This window comes from Prionailurus bengalensis, chromosome F2, assembly GCF_016509475.1.
Source record: "Prionailurus bengalensis isolate Pbe53 chromosome F2, Fcat_Pben_1.1_paternal_pri, whole genome shotgun sequence".
NCBI classification, from domain to species: Eukaryota; Metazoa; Chordata; class Mammalia; order Carnivora; family Felidae; genus Prionailurus; species Prionailurus bengalensis.
In genome coordinates, this window is record NC_057353.1 from 52,632,483 (window position 1) to 52,653,550 (window position 21,068).

Here is a 21,068-nt window from a genome sequence, read left to right on the forward strand (position 1 = left end):
TATTATATACAGTATAGTATTATTACTGTAATATATTATATATTATAATATATATATACTGAGAGAACACTGAGAAGAGAATTGAGCTATCTAAAATTAAAAATGAAGTTGTCTATACGTAAGTCTGGAGACTATAACAGTTCCTAATTTTTCTCCACTTTGTCCTACCTCCAGTCAGTTTGCTACATAACACCAGAATGAACTTTTTAAAAACGTAAGTCACCTTATGTCATCACCAATGTTAAATCTGTTAATTGCTTCTCTTTGCAATGTGAATAAATTCCGAAGTTCTTAGCCTGGCCCACATGGTCCTATGTGATCAGAATACTACTTACTTCTCAGATCTCATCCTGCCATTCCCTTTCTTGTTTTATTATGCTGTAACCACATTGTCCTTCTTCTTGCCACCCCAACATGCCAAATTCATTGCTACCTCAGGGTCTTTGCATTTGCAGTTGCCCACCATATCCCAGATGCATGGCTGATTTCTTATCAATCAATTCTTCCTTATGGAGGCCCTTCCTGGCAACTGTTTGAAATATAACTCCCCATCATCCTCTATCAAGTCACCCTTGTTTTATTGGCTTTATAAAATCATCACTATTGGAAATTATCTTCTGTTCGCTCATTTGCTGTTTCTCTACCCCCAGGAGGATGTCAGTTACACAGAGACAGGACTACTCCATCTGGAGCCCTCCAAACTGCCAGTGCCCAGCATGGGTGGCATATTGGCACAGTCAGAGCTATTTGTTGGATGATATACTAGACAATGGACAGTGAGTTATTTTTCAAGTTGGGTCATTGTCAGGGAGAGGGTAGCAGGCCATGTGAATGTTAAGTGGGCCTTCAATGATAACAATCTAAAATCTAAATCTAAAGAAGCATCTGAATATAAGAGAAGGAGAGGGACAGATTTCAAATCTCACTTAGTCCAGGCTAGGTGTCAGGTCATCTCAGGTCACTCCTGAGAACAAATGCCAATCCCTTCTCTTATTTTCCCATCACTTTGACCAAATAACCACTTTATTTCAATTCTCTCCACTGATGTATTAACACAGGCCTACAGTTCAAAAACGAGCTACCATGAGAATTGTACAAGAAACTATGATAAATTGGCTACTTTCTTGCCATGTGTCTGTGAAACTTGCTGCTTAGCAATAATCTAAGTGTTCCATTAAAATGACTAAGACATTTCATTTTGTTTAGCCTAAACATATTCCAATGTACATCTAGAAAGAAAGAAAGAAAGAAAGAAAGAAAGAAAGAAAGAAAGAAAGAAAGAAAGAAAGAAGGGAAGGAAGGAAGGAAGGAAGGAAGGAAGGAAGGAAGGAGGGAGGGGTATCTTCCTTATGTAAGACATAAGACTTGAAACTGAGAAGTTATGAACTCTAAAATGTTAGTTCTTTCATTGAAAAATAAAAATTTTTAAATAAAAATTACTAGTTTTGCAACCAAAGTGAGTTAGAGAATTTCAGCCAGCTTCCCTTTAATACTTTTAAGAGTGCCTCTGATCTTGCTTAAAAGGAAAATCTCCCACAAAAGAACATTTCCTTCTTAGCATGTTAGCTTTGAAATCAGCTTTGTTTGTAGTTTATACTTCTTTTTACTTTAATTTTGTTTTTCAAATGAAAAATGTAACACAAAATATGACGTCTTGATAATTAGATTTTTACAATGGAATAAAGGCTGCTATGTGTTCAAGGAATCAGAAGATCACCATTTTAAAACTTGGTGAAAGAATTTATTTGGTCAATAGTGGGCAGTGTGACAAAGTACCCCCTCCAGGTTATCTGCTACTTTCCAAAGGGAAAGTAGACAACTAAGATGGCGAGACATGGATGCTTCTACCCTGAGTTAAAATAGCATCACTGAGAGTGCGGCAAGCTGGCATTTGTGCTTCCAGATAATAGGGAGTGGTGAGTAATTCTACAAAGAACTCCCACCGCAGTGTTCAACTCAATCTGATTGAGCCTTTAGCTTCCAGTTTAAAGGAACCGTTAGAATGAATAAGTTAAAATGCATCACAAAGAAATACTCAGAGAAGTTCAGAATATGGGACACTCTACAAAAACAATGGGCCCGGTGTCTTAAAAACCTGAAGAAAAAAAAATCGAAAGAGTGCTCCAAATTAAAAGGGACTATATTACATCTTAAAAAAAAATAAAACACCTATGAAAATTTTTGTAGAACAATCGAGGAAATTTGAAGGTGAAAATTAGCTAATCTTAGAGAGTTACTGTTACTCTTAGTCATGATAATGTTACTGAATTAATACTATCTAATTGTTATCTGTAATATTTTATATTTTATTTATATTATATATAAATAGCACAAGGAAAATCTCATTGGGTTATGGAGTTTAGTACAGACAGTGCATATATTACAGAGCTAATGCACAGAGGAGTCAGAATGGAACCCAGGTAGTTTGTCTCCGGAGTCTGACTTCTTTCCTACAGGCTCATGTAGCTGTATACAAGCAGCTTCACTCTGGCTAAGAAAGGTACCTTCCCTCAGTCAATAGAGTCATGGCTATTGAAATTGTTTCTTTCAAATCACCATGACATCCACATCTTCTGCTTGTCATGGCTAATGATATCTGATTTCTCTCCTCTCCCCACTCCAACACTAAACTAGCACTATGAAGCAGGAAAGTGGCCAAATTTCTCATGCTTCTTAGAGTATACAGAAAATGCTGTCATCCAATGTTCTTAGTTGGTCAGAGTAACTTTGCAGTAGAGTGCTTCTATTCAAAGTCCTATTCTGACTCATCAGCTATTTATGGGTATAAAGAATAATCAACATATAATCTTTAGGACACTACCTTTGATTTTAGGAGCACTGGGCCGAAATCTACAGAAATTAAGGGACTAGTATTAGTTAATATAATCATTTGACAAGCATTTATTGAGAACCTACTGTGTACCAAGTGATGTTATAAAAAGAGCAGTGAACAAGACAGAGAAAATCCTTGCTCTCTAGAAATTTGTATCCTAGTACAAGGGGTGGTCAGCTTTTTCTATAAAGGGACAGATAATAAATATATTGGTGGGCTATATGGTTTCTGGTACAACTACTCAACTCAAATTTATTGGGAAAGCATCCATACACAACATATACATGAATGAGTGTAGCTGTATTCAATAAAAACTTTATTTATAAAAGGAGCTGGCAACTCAAATTTGACCTGTGGGTCATAGTTCACTGAGACCTCTTCAAATGGGTTATCAAATACTTTTTCCAGACCTTGTGAGAAAGTTAATTACCAGGGTATTTTTCTTGGATGACCCATTAGCAAATTCATTTTACTGCCATTTTAACTAGGCCAAGGTTAAATATTTATTCAACTATCTCTCTTCAGTTGAAGAGATCCAGTGGCTCAACTTTGAGAGCTGCCTTCTCAAACCTATTTCTGTCTAGAGACTGATGCTCATTGACTAATCTGTTCCTGAACTGGCTTAAACTTGCAATTGTACAACTGAAGTCCAAACAACAGGTGTATGACCTCTGACAAGCAGATGACAAAATGAGATTACACATATAAGAAATTTATTAGGGGGAATGCCTGTAAAGGAAAGTTGGGAAGAAGACAGAGGTGTCTAGGAGCACCTTCTGACTAGGATGCAGGTCTAATCACAGTGAAGAAGAAAGGGAAGGAAAGAAGATTGAGTGGAAATCTTGGCCTCCAGGGAAGCTGTGAGAAAGTTCAGCAAGGCTGAGGGAGAGCCCTTAGCCAAAGTCATGTGTCAGTGGAGTCCAACAGCTCCCAGGGGCAGGTCTGACTAAGTATTGCTACTACAGCGTTTCACTGGGAATTGTGCCTTCTGCATCAACATAGTGATGGATTTCAGAGTACAGCAGCTGGGGTCATTGGTCAATGAAACCCCCACAGTAGGAGACTGGAAAGATGCATTTTTATGGCAATAAGAAATGGCTTCATAGCTAACTTATTTGATGGAAAGTTAAGGAAGAAATGGTTTAGACAAGTTTTGCCACATTAACTCAATTAAGCTACCTGAGGATAACGGTTGCTTTACTTATTGTATTCTATACAGTACCTATTAAAACCTCTTGCATTAAGAAGACACTCAAAATATACCTTTTAAAATTTGGTTAAATTCCATTCCTAAGACTATGGTTCCTATATAAATAATTGGAAATTAAAGGAAACATAGGCTAAGTGTCTAAGGAACTGCCCTATAGTTAGTTACACAGCCAGCAAATGGCAAGGATAACACTGGATTCTAGGATCACATGAGACAATGTGCAGGCACAAGGCAAAATGGCAATAATTGGTGGTGCCATCAGCAGCAGCAGAACAGCAACAGCAGCAGTATCCTTATCATTTATAGAAAACTTTCAGCTGCTACTATTAGGTTCACATTACTTTCATCTTTTCTGATTTCCATCTTACCCTCTGCTTGGGCCCATTTAGTTTCTACAACCTTAAAGAGAGAAAGGAACCTTGAGAGAGGCAGAATAGACACAAAGGGAGCCAGTAAGGCATGTAGACTGTGATGCCAGATTTCCTGGGGTAAAATTTTTGCTCTAACATTTACCACTAGTTGTTTCACTCAGGACAAGTTGCTTCACCTCTCTGGATTTCAGTTCCCACATCTTTACTATATTTTTTTCTAATTTTTAAATTTTATTTAAATTTATTTAAATTCTATTTTATTTAAATTTAATTTTTAAATTTAGTTTACATATATTGTAATAATGATTTCAGGAATACAGTTTAGTGATTCATCACTTACATATAAGGGATGATGGTGGTACCTACCCCACAGGATTTTTTTTTAATTATTAAGTAGCTAATATATGTAAAATTGCTTAGAACAGAGCCAAACACCTATTAAGAGAGGTGAATGCTAATACAGTTTGTCTACTAGTGTACCTCTAATCAAAATAGGCCCATGGGAGAAGTCAGAAATAGACTTCCACTACAGGAAGGGACATGAATAATGTCTGAAACTAACTCCTTCATAGTGCACACTTGGAAAGAGGAACTGGAAGTAAAGGAGATATTGGTACAAACTGATAACAGAGTGAGAAAAATACTACAGGCTAGGCTGAAGAGGAAGGTACGGGCATGGTGTTGGCACCTGATTCTCACCACTGTGGCTAGCAGGGTCATTTAGACGTGCTCATTATCTATTTCTTTTCTGATTACGGTGCTTGTTAAACACATAAGTATTTTTAATTGCCATTACAGTAAAACCATGTTTCTGCCACCTTTTGTTAAGTTCTGGAAGGTCTAGACAGCGGACTAGAAAGCAGTAAGTTACTTGTCTTTATACCATTATCATGTAAAAGTTAGAACACTAAAATATGTTGCAAAACCATTGATATAAGTTCCTAAAATAACTGAGAACCTGAAGTCAGTGTAGGAAAAGTAGCACTTACCAATGTGAAACAAAGGAGAATTAACATGGAACAAAAACATAGGAGCATACTTGGATAGCCCAAAGGGTCTATTCGTTTATAAATGCTGATTATTAAAGAATAGAATGCATTTAGATTAAGAAACAATTTAGGATTCATTCTGCAAACTTGCCCCTGCATCTGTACTTCAGTGCACTTGAATGGCTATGTCTAAGTAGAACAAACAAGGCCTGTTGCAAAGGTTCAACAGAGCACCACATGTGTACACATTCACATGAAAACAGCTTTACAGTAGCACAATTAGAAGACATTAAAATGAATATGAAGGGGTACCCAGTTGGCTCAATCAGTTAAGTGTTCAACTCCTGCTCGGGTCAAGATCTCACAGTTTGTGGGTCTGGCTGTGCACTGACAGCATGAAGCCTGCTTGGGATTCTCTATCCCTCCCCCACTCATGTTTCCTCTCTCACAAAATAAATAAATTAATAAATTTAAAAAAATAAACAAAATGCAAATGAAAAGAACTCCCAGGATTTACTTAAGGTAGAACATAGTTGGTCTGAGCTTCTGTCTTCCTTCTCTACCTTTCTCATCACAAGTTCTGATAGATTTGTGATTTTTAAGATATTTTGCAGGTTTTAGCTATCTTGAAATTCTTCTTGGAGTAACTAATAAACTTTAATTGGCCTTTAATGACTCTTTAGTTTTAGCTGTTCCCTGTAAGGCCATTTTTTTCCTACAAATTTTCTGTACTATTTTCCATAAAGTACATATTTTTTAGCCTTAAGGATGCAGAACAAGTTTTTATCTCTTAAAATCTAATGTACAATTTGTACATTAAGATGCTGACAATGGGACTCCCCCCCCCCACACCGCCACCACAACTCCAACTTCTAGGTAGAAAATGAGTAAAAATAACTCAGAAGGATTTGGGGGATGGAAAAAAATAAAACACTGCCATGTAAGTCATTAAAACTCATAAATGTATAAAAATTTCAAATATTCACTCAAGTATGGTTGTGTCAAGTATGGTTGTGTTGTTTCAGTTTCTGAATATACAGAATGCTTTGTAGGAGAAGGTGAGTATTCTGTTCTAAAAAAAAAAGCAAGAGAAAATACTCTCATATTATTTATACCATAAGAAGCCAATGTTCATATCGCCATACTTGTTTAGTATGATAATAAATGATTATATAAAGTCTCATACTTTTTAGTTATAACATGTAGCTTCCCCTTCCCCATCCCCTATAGTTATCTGATAATAGTGTGCAGCAAAAAATACTTTCCAAAGCCCATGTGGTTTACTGCTCCAATGTAATCCACATTTAAGTTCTTATTTAATTAGTTTAATTATTAGTACTACTAATCCAGAGAGATAAAAAAAGGAAAGGAATGAGAGTGCCGATTCAACTCACTAGCTGTATCAGTGTGAAAAAATTGCTCAAAATTTCTGACCTCTTGTCTGCTTTGAATGGTTTTCATAAATATTATTTGTACATGGGAAAGCTGTTTGTATAACATATAATGCTCCATCCAGATAAATTGTCATTGTTATTTATCTTTAAATATCATTATATGATCTGTGATGTCATTAACAGAAACAAAATAAAATGGAAATAAGGTTGCATCTTATTTTTTAATTTATATTGTTAAAATAATTAAATAAGGAGACTATTAGACTGAGGTGGCTCTAATGCCTCAGTAACCTACATTAAGTAAATCAAAGCCTAAGCCAGAGTCAGTGCATCTGAATCGAAGAAAATGAAAATTGAGAACAACCAATCACAAACAGCCAGCTAGGCTTCCTGAAGGCCACTGCTTGGGCTCTCATCAATCAAATAATTTCCTTGATTTGCTTCCACATCTTCTCTGTTACAACCTTTCCTGTAGCTCCCACAGTGGAATGTTCCTAACCACTTTTAGCTAAACGCTGCTCAATTTCAATTGATGTATGCGCAAATAAACTCTTGACAATTCAATGTGCCTCAGTTTATCTTTTAAGAATTTATTTCAGCTTCAATTCCAGAAATCAACTACACTAGGATAGAATCATCCCCTGGGTTTCAGAATAGTAATGGGAACAACTACTTCCATGGTTAAAATGGGACCAAGAAATCATCTTCAAATCATCAAAAAAGATTTTCACTGGGGCGCCTGGGTGGCGCAGTCGGTTGGGCGTCCGACTTCAGCCAGGTCACGATCTCACGGTCCGGGAGTTCGAGCCCCGCGTCAGGCTCTGGGCTGATGGCTCAGAGCCTGGAGCCTGTTTCCGATTCTGTGTCTCCCTCTCTCTCTGCCCCTCCCCCGTTCATGCTCTGTCTCTCTCTGTCCCCAAAAAAATAAATAAACGTTGAAAAAAAAAAAAAAAGATTTTCACTGAACTGTAATAGTAGGTTTGTGACAGTGCTGACTAAAGGGCATTTTACTGATCTGTACTGAAATAAGTATGATTGTACATAAAGAAGTATGTTGTTGTCCATGGCACTATATATATATATATATATATATATATATATATATATATATAACTACACATTGCTGCTAAGTTAATTTTGGTTTTCCTGTGTATCTACTGAACGCATAAATACTCTGCAGGTGCCATATGGCTAGTGTATTATCAGAGGCGAAACAAGACAGGTCAAAAATGTACATCAAAGGCACCAATTTGACCCAAATGGTTATTTTGTTTGACACATATCATATCATAGTTGGTAGCTGCAGTGTTTATTTGAATTTAAATGCTGATTAAGTCCTTTGCCAGTCCTGTTTTTGCAAACACACACAAAGCTACATCTACCAACCTTCATTAAATCAAAAGAAACATGCATAGCATGTCAGGCAGTCATTGTTGTTATTACCAATAAACAAAAATGTGTATGTTTCCCCAATCTCAGTGGTTGAAATGTGCTCTGTGTTTATGGAGTATGCTAAAGGGGAAAAAATTCTGCTCAGTTAAGAGTTTGTCGACTCTGGCCCAGGGGTGTACCTGGGTCTCAACATCTGTCAGCTTTCTGGTCTGTTCTGCGGTCTGAGAGAGAAGGCTGGTTCCTATCTCGAGCATGGTGGCCGTGTGGTTCTGGACTGCATTCTGCTGTATCTGGGCCATCTCCGACTTCATATTTTCCACAATGTAATTCTCAATCTGCAAGAGATAAAGGACAAAACATACTACATTATAAGCAAAGCTTCTCAGTTGGAGCATGTAATATTTACAATGACAAAACAAGACACAGCTGGCAAATCAGCCATCTGGCAGGGATCCTCTGCATTTCTGGGAGTTGGGAAATGGGAGCAGAGTACACAGGGACCCAGTTGCTAACAAACTCCTTATATACTGATACATATATATAATCCTCACAATCATAATGAAAATTTGCACTTGGATAGTGCTTTCTTATTTTCTACAACTCCTTCAATCCTTACTGCAAAGATGTGAGTGAGGTACAGATGGCCTCATTGTTTTGTGTGATTTGTTTTGGTTTGCTTTTATTTATGGCTGAGGAAACAGAATCAGACAAGGTCAATGATGAGCCCAAGGTCACCCAGCAAGAATGCAGCAGCCTTAGCACGATCATTTAAACCTAAATCTTGGTTCTCTGGTCTTTCAATAGACCACATTGACTACCGGTCTCAGAAAAACTCAGCCTCCTGCTTTCATTCATGTAATGAAAAGTAAAAGACCATGCTGGGTTAGGGGAATTACACAAGCAGTGGGAGGAGGGTGGGTGCCCCAAACACAAGCTTTTAAGAGAATAGTCAAGTATAGGCAACAGTATACAAAATGAGCTGCAGAGCCACGGAATGAGCTAAAACCATTCTCAGTGCTCCTTTGAAAGCTAAAAAAATAAAAAATAAAAAAAGCAGAGAAGCACTGAAAGTATAAGCTATAAAGCAGCATTTGCCCTCCTTGCCTTGGGTAACATTTAGTCCTCTATGGTGCCATCTTAGGGAATACAATGGTTGTAAAGTAAATTATACCACAGGGGTCAGGAGGAATTCCTAAGTGACACTCTGAGAGAGGTTGTTAGACACCTGAGAGAATAAAGCTAAGTATAACCACGCTTGAAAAACACAGAAGAGGCCTGCACCTCCCTGTCAGTGCACTTAATTCTCCCCCACCACTGTGTGGTGACTACATTTTATTACCCAATTACACATATGGGGAAACTGCATCCCAGAGAAGTCAGGTCCAAGGCCACACACCACAAAAACAGCCAGACTTGGATTTGAACGCTGAAGTCCTTAACTTTCATACCAACACTCTTAACCACTCGATAGTTCTGCCAAGTTGTTCTTCATAACCCGGGTTCCAAATCATTAACAGCTACGTGATTTTTACTGATTTAGTGAACCATAATGCATCCACTATTTTATAATCCATAGTAATATTATTGTCATGTAATAAATAAAGTCTAAACCTAAATTCCCCTTTGTGCAACTCTGGCAGTTCACTTTCTAACACCGTCTCTTGCTTATTTCTATTTATCAAACATAAATCTGCCCCAAGATAAAGAAAATGAAAGGTTAGAATCAAAGCTCTTATTGTTATTAATAAATTCTGACTATGTTCTTGGTCAATATAAAGTAACTCCCCTTCATCCTTTATTCCCAAAATTAGAGGTAGAGGAAAAAAAAAATTCAACTTACAAACATTTATTATAAAACAAATATAACATTGATAGGTTAGAATAGCTATCCAGAAACTATCTTGACAAAATGTAAGGTCTAAACGAAGCCACATCTAACCTTGGCTTTATTCCAATTGAACTAACATATTTGAACAACAATGGAAAGGTAGTGGAAAGGTAGGTCGGAGTATCAGGCATCTGTTGTCTTGGATTCTGCATCATGTTTTCCTTTTCCTCATAACATCCTTTAACTCTCTTTTTGGAAATTATGAATGAATATACTCTCAAAAATGGCAGGTAAATCTTGATCATGGAGGTGATTACCTGACATTTACAGCTGACATTTATCGATTGTCTACTATGTGGTAGGTATTGAACTAAGTACTTTCTTTTTATAACAGCACTTAAACCTTACAAGTTTATATGGTATGTATTGTTATAGCTGCTTTATAGGTTAGACTATTGAGACCTACAAAATCCACAGCAATTTTCCCAAGAAAAATAATAACTCAACTCCCAACGCCAAAACCCATGTTCTCAATCTCTAACCTATTCAGCTAAGTACTATTTAATTACTCTGCATATTATTGTGTAGTTCTTCGACCTTGTATGTTTATCAAAGCTACATGGGAAGCATTTTTTAAATGCAGATGAAGGTACAAGACAACAGAACACTGAGTCAGAATTTTCATGGGTATATACTAGACAACTATGTATTTTACATGCCTCCCAATGTAATTCTAATTCAGGCAAAGACCAGTGCTTCTCAAAGTGTGGTCCACAGAAGAATTACCTATATGAGATCTGTTTGTGAACAATGTGACGTGAAATGAGGAAACTGTGTCAGAAAGCAAATCACCTATGTTGCTAAGCACACTATTACTACGTGTATGTGTGTATGTGCATATAAATATAGGAGCAAGACTTTCTCAATGAAGAAAGTGATGCTGTAATGCTTTAATTTACATTCTGGAATTCTGGAGCAAGCTTCTTAACTTGTTTGCAAAACGACAACTTCCTTGAGTAGCAGTCATTTAGACTACTGAATTTATTCAATGTCAAATTCCCTGCTTATCAAGAAAGCTCAAATAATAACTTGGTTTCCTATGTAGATTTCTCTACTGAGAGAGAACTCACTCAGCATGAGCTTCAATATAGATCTCTGTGATAATTATACATCAGTTTTTTGGTTGTTTGTTTATTTTAAGTAGCCTCTATGCCCAACATGGGGCTTGAACTCACAACCCCAAGATCAAGAGGTGTTTCCTCTACCAACTGAGCTAGCAGGCATCCCTATACACCAACTTCTTATGCAGTTGGTTAGTGGGAGTTATTTCCCAGAGCTCAACTTGCTCTGGGTGTAATACAGTTATGTGTTTCAGTCTCCAATAAAGGAGGACACCCTCTGGCACATAGTGACTACATCAAGGATCAGCTGCTTTGTGACTCTCTCTATGTTAGCTCTTATCTCTCTATTCTGTACTACTATGCTTTTTTTTTAACTGTAAAAGGTAACACCAGCAAAGCAAAATAACTGCTTTATGTAAGCATTCATCACAGTCTTCAAATTCTGCTGACCCTACTGTAAAAATATGTAAAAAACCTATACTAAAATTCTTATTTGGGCTGCTGTGATGAGTAACATGAATATAACTCTAGTTAATTATTTTTTAATTAAGTGGGGCTGCTTTCTGTAGGAGTAACTGCCTTTTAATACAAACGATAATGGCACATTTAAGTAGCAAAAACCAGATGTAGTTGATTTAAAGGCTGAGGAGGGAGGCAGAAGTCAAATATACAATGTATGATTAATAAGGAGGGCTACTTTCATCTTATCTCTCAACATTCCTCTGTAGATGTATAACTGTGAAATCCATCTTGATGTGTCATATCAGCCAGGTTCTGAAAAAATTTGTAACAAATTTGATTGTCCTCATATTTTCCCTACTGGTTTTAAAAACATGTTCACAGACTATGATGGCTACTTCAAGTTTTAATATTTTAGGAACATCTAAGATGTCAGTTTTAAGCTTACAAGTTGCTGACCGCAAGACCTGATAGATTATAAAGTAGGAGACTCCCAATTTGAATCATAAAATTATTTGACTATACTGCCATTCTCAGTGTCTGACTCTAGGTAAAGTACTGGCCAAAAAGCCAGCATGAGAAGGTACAATGGCATTAGAAATGAGATAATGAACAATAAATAATGTGTAAGCAAATAAATAATGTTACATTTGGTGATTTAGTGTTTACAAAAAGCTTTCATAGACATTGTCTGACTTGATTCTTATGCCAACCCTACATGCAGTGTATTGACTCTATTTTATGGTTTAAGAAATAGGGCTCAGAGGCCTTAGGTGACTTAATGGAGATAAAAGGAACAACTCAACTCTACCTTCTGATGTTCCACTAGCCTCAGAGTTGCGGGAACTGCTCTGTTGTTGGACTGGCTGGTTGACTGATTGGTGAATGAACGATTGATCGCATTTTTAGCCAGCTCACTGAGAATTAATTTACTCATTCCTTTGAGGAAAACATGCATCATGAGAGGGTGATTACTTCACTCCGCTTCACCATATTGGAGGCCAAGTTTATTTGAAGGGAGTTGAGAGGCTCTAGGGCCAGTTATGTGGGAAGTTCACTTTGCTAGCATTTTTAATACAATTGGTCATTAAAAATCCTTTCCTCAGCTCCTACCTTTTTTTCTTAGTATGTAGTTTATAACATATTTGTTTCCTTCCACCCATTACGTTTCTTGCAAGCTATTCTAAAATATAACAAAGAGAATAACAACAACAACAACAACAACATGTTAAGCCCCTACTAAGGTTGGGTATGTACCAGGTTTTTATAAACATGTGGCTCACTGACTCCTTATAACAGTCCAGGCACTGTATTATGTGTCCTTATTTCACTGAAAAGGAAACAAGCTCTGGAAAGTTAAGTCTATGATCACACAATGAGTCAGTGAAATAACTGGTATGTTGCTTTGAAAGAGGCTAGATGACCCCGCAGGTTGTGCCTAATTCTAAAGAATAGTCAGTTATCAAGCACAAGAAAACTACCATCAATGTCATAGGCAAATTCCAGTAACACATAATATTCATTCAGGGAATACATAAAACAGAACAGATGGGGAGAAACTTGTTCAAGGACAGATAATTTTTCATTTTTTTAATTTAATCATTTTCACACGGATTGGTGACTGTAACATTCTGGGAAATGTTATAGGGGGTAAGAAAGCAAATATACAGTCAGCTGTGCGACAAGTTGCATTAATAAACAGAGAAAAATATTTTTAAGAAGTCAAGATTATCAGTCATTTGTAGTTCAGTCATAAATCATTTGCCCATGTCTTTTGCCCAATGACTAGCAGAGAATTAATGCTATTATTTTCCATGATGAGACAGAGTTTTGAGAGAGCTTTCTTACCGGGTCTTCAAAATTCTTGCTGCTTTGTGTTCATGAGAACTAAAATCTGTGTGATATTATGACATGCTTGCATATGAAATTCATTCTCTATCATTTCACTTCAAGGGCTCTCTTAAATAACAGCATATCTTAAAGCACAAAGAATAGAATTTCTCCTTGTAATTCTTAAGGAAAAAAACACATTTTAAGCCCTATAAAAATTGACAAAGTCATTGTTCACTTAAAATATGTTGTTGATTAAGTGGACTCTCATTGAATGTTGGTGCATATGGTATTACTCAGTTATGGCAAAACAACCGTGAAATAAAGTAAAAGGGTAAATATGGAAAAGCAATAAAAAGGTAAAACAATGCAAAAAATGCCTTAAATGTTGATAGTTTTATCTAATATCATTGTTTCATAAATCAGTGGCAATACTGAAAATGCAACTATATCTAGGTTTATGGTTTTATTAAAAAGATGCCTGAGGCCAAATATATTATTTGCAAGAATTTCTATTATTAGATCTCCCAGTATATTGCTTCTTTTACCACATGGCAAAGTATAATTGTCTTTTTAGACAACAGATCTATTTAGCAGCCATTCGAAATAGTTTCTGTGCTGATATGTATGACATGAATCCCATTTCTCATTTTGGTATCTAAAGGAGCTATTTATGGAAGAAAGAAACCATTAGAATCAGTGAGCTGGAAGAGACATTAAATATCATGAACTTCCAAAATCTCATTTTACAGATGTGGTGACTGAGGTTCAAAGAGTTATAGAAAACAAGGTGAAACAACTAATTAATGTCAGATGCCAGGCCATGTCCACTCAATGTGTGGGAAACTTAGACTTACATCATCAGGTTGGGTCAACAATAATGGCTGCCAGTATTATATCACCCCACATTTCCCAATACAGTTGGTAAATACTCTGATGGAATTTACCTCTGACTACATTTCTTCATGTAAATATTATTATCTCTGTTTGACAGGGAGAAGCTCTGAGCTATTGAGAATAATGTGAGGGTATGTTTGTTATATCACCTGCAAAAGAATAGTAGCAATATCCCCACTAAGGTTTAGAGAGAAGCTAAGTTATAAAGGGCACCTCAGAATATCCCATATGAACAAATTCTTCTACAATAATTTTTCTTGGCTCTGATTTTTAAAAAAAAATTTTTTGTAACATTTATTTATTTTTGAGACAGAGAGAGACAGAGCATGAACGGGGGAGGGTCAGAGAGAGAGGGAGACACAGAATCTGAAACAGGCTCCAGGCTCTGAGTGGTCAGCACAGAGCCCAACGCGGGGCTCGAACTCATGGACCACGAGATCATGCCCTGAGCCGAAGTCGGCTGCTTAACCGACTGAGCCACCCAGGCGCCCCAGCTCTGACTTTTTTAAAGACCACATTTTTGTGGTTGCTGCAAGTGGTCAGTCACATATAGGATCCAGAGTTGGGTCAAGAGCCAGGAAAGTCATTCTCTCTTCATATATAAAGAAACGCGATATTTCCTACGCCGAAACACACTTTACTAGCCTGGCATCTCTCTTTTACACTCACCTTCACTTACACTCACCTTACACCCAAAAAAATTCAGAGTGATGAAATTTTAAAAACATTTGTAAGTGTCTACTTAATATTTCCCTTTACATGTTTTTAAAAGTAGTTGGTATATAAAAAGCACACTCAGTCAGGAGTGAGGTTATCTAGATTTTAATCCAGGTACTGTTGTTGATTTACTCCATAAACTTGGGCAAGTTACTTAAATAATTTGAGTTTTAGATCTTCATCTATGAAATGAAAGTCTGGATTAGATTATTTATAATGCTCAAAGCTCTCAAATTACTTGATTTAAAATTTCCCTTATAAAGTAACAGAGTATTCAAGATTTTAATTTTAATTTACCAAAAATTGAAATATGGTTGTATATATCTACATCTATAAAATATATAATACATATCCTTAATGGCAATTAGGAAACAATCATATAGGAACACAATACAAAAGTCTTGGATCATGTCTCTATAGCAGGCACATATGTTTTAATATAAAAAGTTAGAATTTCTGATTTCCTTAATCCCCAGGCACCATTCTGTCTAAAATATTTTCCTTGCTTGTCTTTCACCAAAAAACCTGGCTTTCTTCCTAGGTTTCTTATATTAATGAATGGCACCACTACCACCTACCCATTCATCCAAGCCACAGGGAGTCATCTTTTCTTTTCCTTGCCTTCATTTTCAACAATCAATCAGCACCAGACTGTGTTGCTTCTGTATCCTGAAGAGTGCCTAGATCCACCCCTCTCTCCACTTCCCTTTTTTCCTACCACATCTCTGTATCCTCACAGGCACTAACTCAGGTCAGACTCTTGTCATGTTTCTTCTGGATTTGTTTTGGCCCTATAACTGGTCTCCTGACTCCAGACTTCCTCCAGTCCATCATCCATGGCATAACCAGAGGGATCGATCTAAAACATTAATTTGTCGTCATCACGACACTGCTTAAACTCGATTTCCAACCGTTTCCACTACCTGCAGATAAAGTCACAACCCCTTAATCAGCATAGAAGAATCTGATCTGGATTCGGCTTCCCTCTCCTTTGCACTGTATGCTCCAGACGCATCAAATTATTTTTCCAAGCACACATTTTCTTCTGCTTCCATGCCTTTGCATATGACTTTGCTCTGATTGACATGTTCCTTTTCTACTTCACCTTCCCTTTTCATAGGCTAGGTCTTGTTTTTCAAAACTAAGTTCATGCTTTTCCTCCTCAAGGCAACTTTTCACGACTCTCCTCTCTGTAATATCCTTCCTTTGTATACTTCACTTCTAAAGCATCCTGTGCTTTTTTTTTATATATAATAGCACTGTCTCCAGTACACCACTAGCTCCTTGAGGGCAAACAACTGCTCAGCTTAAATAGAGTAAATTTATTTTAATTTATTTTTAAGTTAGCTCTATGCCCAGGGTCGGGAGTGAACTCATGACTCCAAGAGCTCCATGCTCTACGGACAGAGTCAGCCAGGTGCCTTTAAGTAATTTAAATAAATTCAAATAATGCATGAATGAATGAACTTGTATATGAAAATACTAACAGCCCCCAATTGTGAGCTTAGCCTAGTTACATTTGTTCCTGAAAGTATGAAAATCACATTAACAATTATTAATGATGCCTCTCTGAATATCAATGGGACCAATGTAAATGATGCAAAAGTAGACAGATCTGAAGACATATATCTTCATTTACTGAACCACATAATCCCATCTTTTCTTATTGTTCCTTCCTTACTTTTTCTTTTCTCAATCATCTTGTTATAGGTAATTATTTAAAGTAAGTAAAATCCAGCAAACACAATGGAAACTAAAATGTTTTAATCACTGAGCTATACAATGAAAGCAAAAGAATGTATAAAACTTGATTCTGGTGACTAAGACTAACTATAATACAAGTATGTTACAAGTACTAGAATAAAGGTACAAATGTCCTGCCCACCTGCCTGTCTGATGGGGTAGGATGAAGGAAGAAATGAAACCTCTAAGCGAGGTTTCCTCTAATCAAGGAAATCTTTCCAGAGTCAATCCTATATGAATATGGCAGAGACGGCATACACTTCTTACATCTGCCTTAATACACAAAAATGTGGCCTGAAAAACTTGGAGGATGGAAGATAGAGAGGGAGCCAGGAGGGCTCTGACAGCATACAAGGAGCTATGCTTGCTTAGGCAAGATGGCGTCCCTGACTACCTCCTAGAATGTGCTATTCAGGAGATGAAGAGAGAATGAGCAAAGGCATGCCTTTGAGGCTACACACAGCGCAAAAGCATGCTACTGGATTTCTAATATGACATTCATTTAGTAGACTCAGGCAGATAATTTCTTTGCACTTTACCATATTTTCAAATACACTAAGCATAATGTTCACACCTCTAATAACACATATAGTTGTGTCTGTGTGTGTATGTGTATATATTTACTTGCACACATATGCTCTCATACACATACGTTCTAATACTCCCAACCTATATGTATCAAGTTCTACATTCATATCTTGTGGTTCTGTGCATTTCACTGTAATTTACTTCATTAAAGGTCCATTTAACATACCTCACTTTCCTTTGGATGAGATATATTTTATGTCAAATTTAATCACTATAGATAATGTTTTTTAAACAGTCATGGACAGCTCCAGTATTCTGCCTAACAACCGAGAAACCTTTTTTCCCAAATTCTGAATTTACACTTTAATGACAGAAAAAAATGGAAGAACCACAAAGCAACTTCATACACATTGTTTTTATGTCAATTAAAAGTGATAACTTATAAAATAAAGAAGATACTGTTTGAAACAGAAAATTGCAGGTATATCTTCCTTTAACTGTGTGTGTTTTAGTTTCTTATCTGGAATGAAATTTAACCCCTTGCATGCTCCATAAAATACATTCCGGTTCACTTAAAAAAAGAAAGCTTTGACATCTGAACTAGAGACCACCCCAGCAGATGGTAAGCTCTAGAGGGCTGATGGAGTGTAAGAGCCTCTATAGGATAATTCTGAAAAACATATTTTTCAAACTATATTCTTTTCTCCTATGACAGTGATACAAACAAGTGGCTTATGATACTCATCTTTAAAGAAAACCTCCTGCATTAAATGAAACACTGCAGCATGGATCATGCAATTTAAATACTCAGCAGATGCTATAATAAACACATTAACAGAAGTTTAAAAGCCTTCATAATTAACAACTTTACAGATTTTTCAGGAATACCACCACTAGGTAAAAAATTGCTATCATTTTACTCTGGTATTTCATATGAAATTGCAAGATATTAGCACTTAAAATCTAACCTTTTTCCAATAAAACCCCTCTGTTCAACATTCTGACTTTTTAGGCTATTATCTTTCCATATATACTGCTTCCTTTCTTGAAATAAAGTTGATCTATTTATCTTCCTCCTCTTCTTTAATATCTCTTAAATTTAGGGTTGCTTTTTAAAAATCACCTGCCTTTCATTTGCTTAAACAAGGTAAAACTAATGGTAAAATTACATATATGTGTATGTGTGTGTGTGTGTGTGTGCACATGCACACACATGTGTCTGTGTGTTTTCCTGTACAATGTGGGGTTACTCAATGGAACATACAATAAGTTTGTACAGGCATAAAACTGTCAACATCATTGTATAATAAACATTCCAAAGTATTATGTGTGAGGTCTAACTTTTCCTGAATAATATTTTTTGAGTAGTTCTTATTTAAATTACCCTTGGTCCAAGTACTAGCAAGATTAGAATGGAAACAGTTATTCAAAGCCTAAGAAAGGGACAGTGATTGCTGACAGTGATATGAAATCCTTATTTTTCCTCACTTTCCTCAAAGGACTACATACACCAGACATTGTCTCTTCTTTCACAAAGACCACTTTGGTGCCTTGGCAATGCTTATTATAACTCAAGTGCTATTGGAAGGGAGCCCAAATTACCATTACAGTGAATTAGCCCCTCTTAGAATTAACCACACACAAGAAGAGAGAATGAAACTAAGCATAAGTAACTGTTAAAATACCTGTTCTCATTGCCACATGTATTGCCAGAGAAATTTTGTAAAAGGCCCTTTTAAAGATTCGCTAATCTACTTTTGGGAGCTATAGATCACCTCACAGTGTTCCTTCTGATTTCATCCCCATCCCCAACAAGCAATGACCACTCACAGCCTTCTGTTTTTCACTAACTGGTCTAAAAAGACCAGACACTAACTGGTCTTTCACTAAAAAGGCTGGTCTGATTTATTATAAAGTCTAAAATCTTGGAATCTTAAAAATATTAGATATCATGAAGCTCCCATTAAGATTTAGCAGATGGGGGTGCCTGGGTGGCTCAGTTGACTTTGGCTCAGGTCATGATTTTGCGGTTCAGGAGTTTGAGCCCTGCATCGGGCTCTGTGCTAACAGCTCAGAGCCTGGAGCCTGCTTCAGATTCTGTGTCTCCCTCTCCCTCTGCCCCTCCCCTGCTCACACACTCTCTCTCAAAAATGAATAAACATTAAAAAAAAGATTTAGCATATGTCACATTTTGACATATTTGCTTTGAATTTCCTTTTTAGTAAAAAATAAAATGTTGCAAAGACAACCTAAGCACCCCCTCTACATGCACAGCAGAATCAATCATTATCCTAAAATTGATATGGACTTATGCTACATAGGTATATAAACAAAATAATAAACCATACCATCTAGTATATTTTCAAGATTTCCAAAAGTGTTATCATACTATATGGTTCCTTCAACTCTTTCATTTTTAAATCTGCATCATGTTTTTGAGACTGTGATGTATTAGCAGTGAAGTTTTATTATGAAGTATGGTACTGAATCAGATTTAATAATTTTAACGGCTAATATAACAGTCTTGTACCCCAAGGCCTGACTTACTCTGAAGAGAGGAGTACAAACTATAACCCATTACTCTGAGTTCTAAGAAGGAACAAATTTTTTCTCAGCATCTCACAAAACCCCTAGGATGCTGTTTCTCAGCATCTCACAAAACTCCTCTGAAGAGAGGAGTACAAACTATTACCCATTACTCTGAGTTCTAAGAAGGAACAAATTGTTTCTCAGCATCTCACAAAACCCCTAGGATTTCTTCTCTGAGGAGCGGAAGGAAAGCTGTGTGATGAACCCTCTCCCATTTATAGAATGTATTTCTAGAATCTGTACAAATAATTTTTATCTTTAGCAAATAGTTATTTCCCAGAGAGAGCAATTAGGGGGTTGAGAAAGAAAGGGAAACAAGAAAACAAGTTACCAGAACTAAAAATTAATTCTATAGTCTTTCTCAAATGTAAATTACTATATTAAGATTTAAAAATAACCATGCCCACAGTTATAAAGGCCACCCTCCCAACTTCCTATCTATTGAATAGATTGTATGGTCTAGATTTTAAGGTACAAAATGACTAAAAAGTACCAGTTTTCCATGGCTTGAAACAAACACAACAACTTTCTGCTCAACATAATAAGCAGTATACAAAATGATATATTTATTTAGTATGTTCTCAATTACAGTAAATGTATTCAGACATTTGTATGCATTGGGAAAAGAAAAGAAACACTGAATTGTGAACACTGCCTGTCTCTGGCTGATGGGAATACAGGTGAATTTTATTTTCTTCTTGAAATAGTAAATATTTTCCACTTTATTTAAAAAAATGAGAATATAATTTTATATTCAGAAAAAAAAATAAAGAGAGAAAGACAAAAATGTGCTTACACTGCATTCACTCTGTGGGAAACTTCTAAACACCTGGCAATTTATTAGTGGCTTGGTCAGAGCAAACCTGGGAAACATAGGCTATGATCCACAGACATGTCCCCCTGATTCCACTGGTTTATCTCCTCTAGCACTGTCCCTTACCCCTGGCTTCATGAGAACTAAGGAAAACAAATGAATGAAAATAAAAGAGCAGAAACAGCCACAGATAGTCTCTCCTGAAAAGGAGAGGTTTTGTGGAAAGGCTGTAACAATAGCCATTATTAACTGAGCACTTTCTATATGTCAGCCAATGAGCTAATGTCTTTTTTTAATTTTTAAAAATGTGTATGTATTTATTTTTGAGAGAGAGAGCAAGTGGGAGAGGAGCA

General features: G+C 36.4%; 1 protein-coding gene across 4 annotated transcripts in view; it reads right to left on the minus strand.

Annotated features, from left to right (window-relative positions):
- Positions 1-21,068, minus strand: part of ANGPT1 (angiopoietin 1) — a 362,218-nt gene that overhangs the window by 91,961 nt on the left and 249,189 nt on the right. For all 4 annotated transcript variants that reach the window (XM_043601599.1, XM_043601601.1, XM_043601598.1 and 1 more), the window contains one exon: positions 8,369-8,524. In XM_043601599.1, coding sequence (XP_043457534.1) covers positions 8,369-8,524 — 156 coding nt within the window. The remainder of the gene's footprint in view (positions 1-8,368; positions 8,525-21,068) is intronic.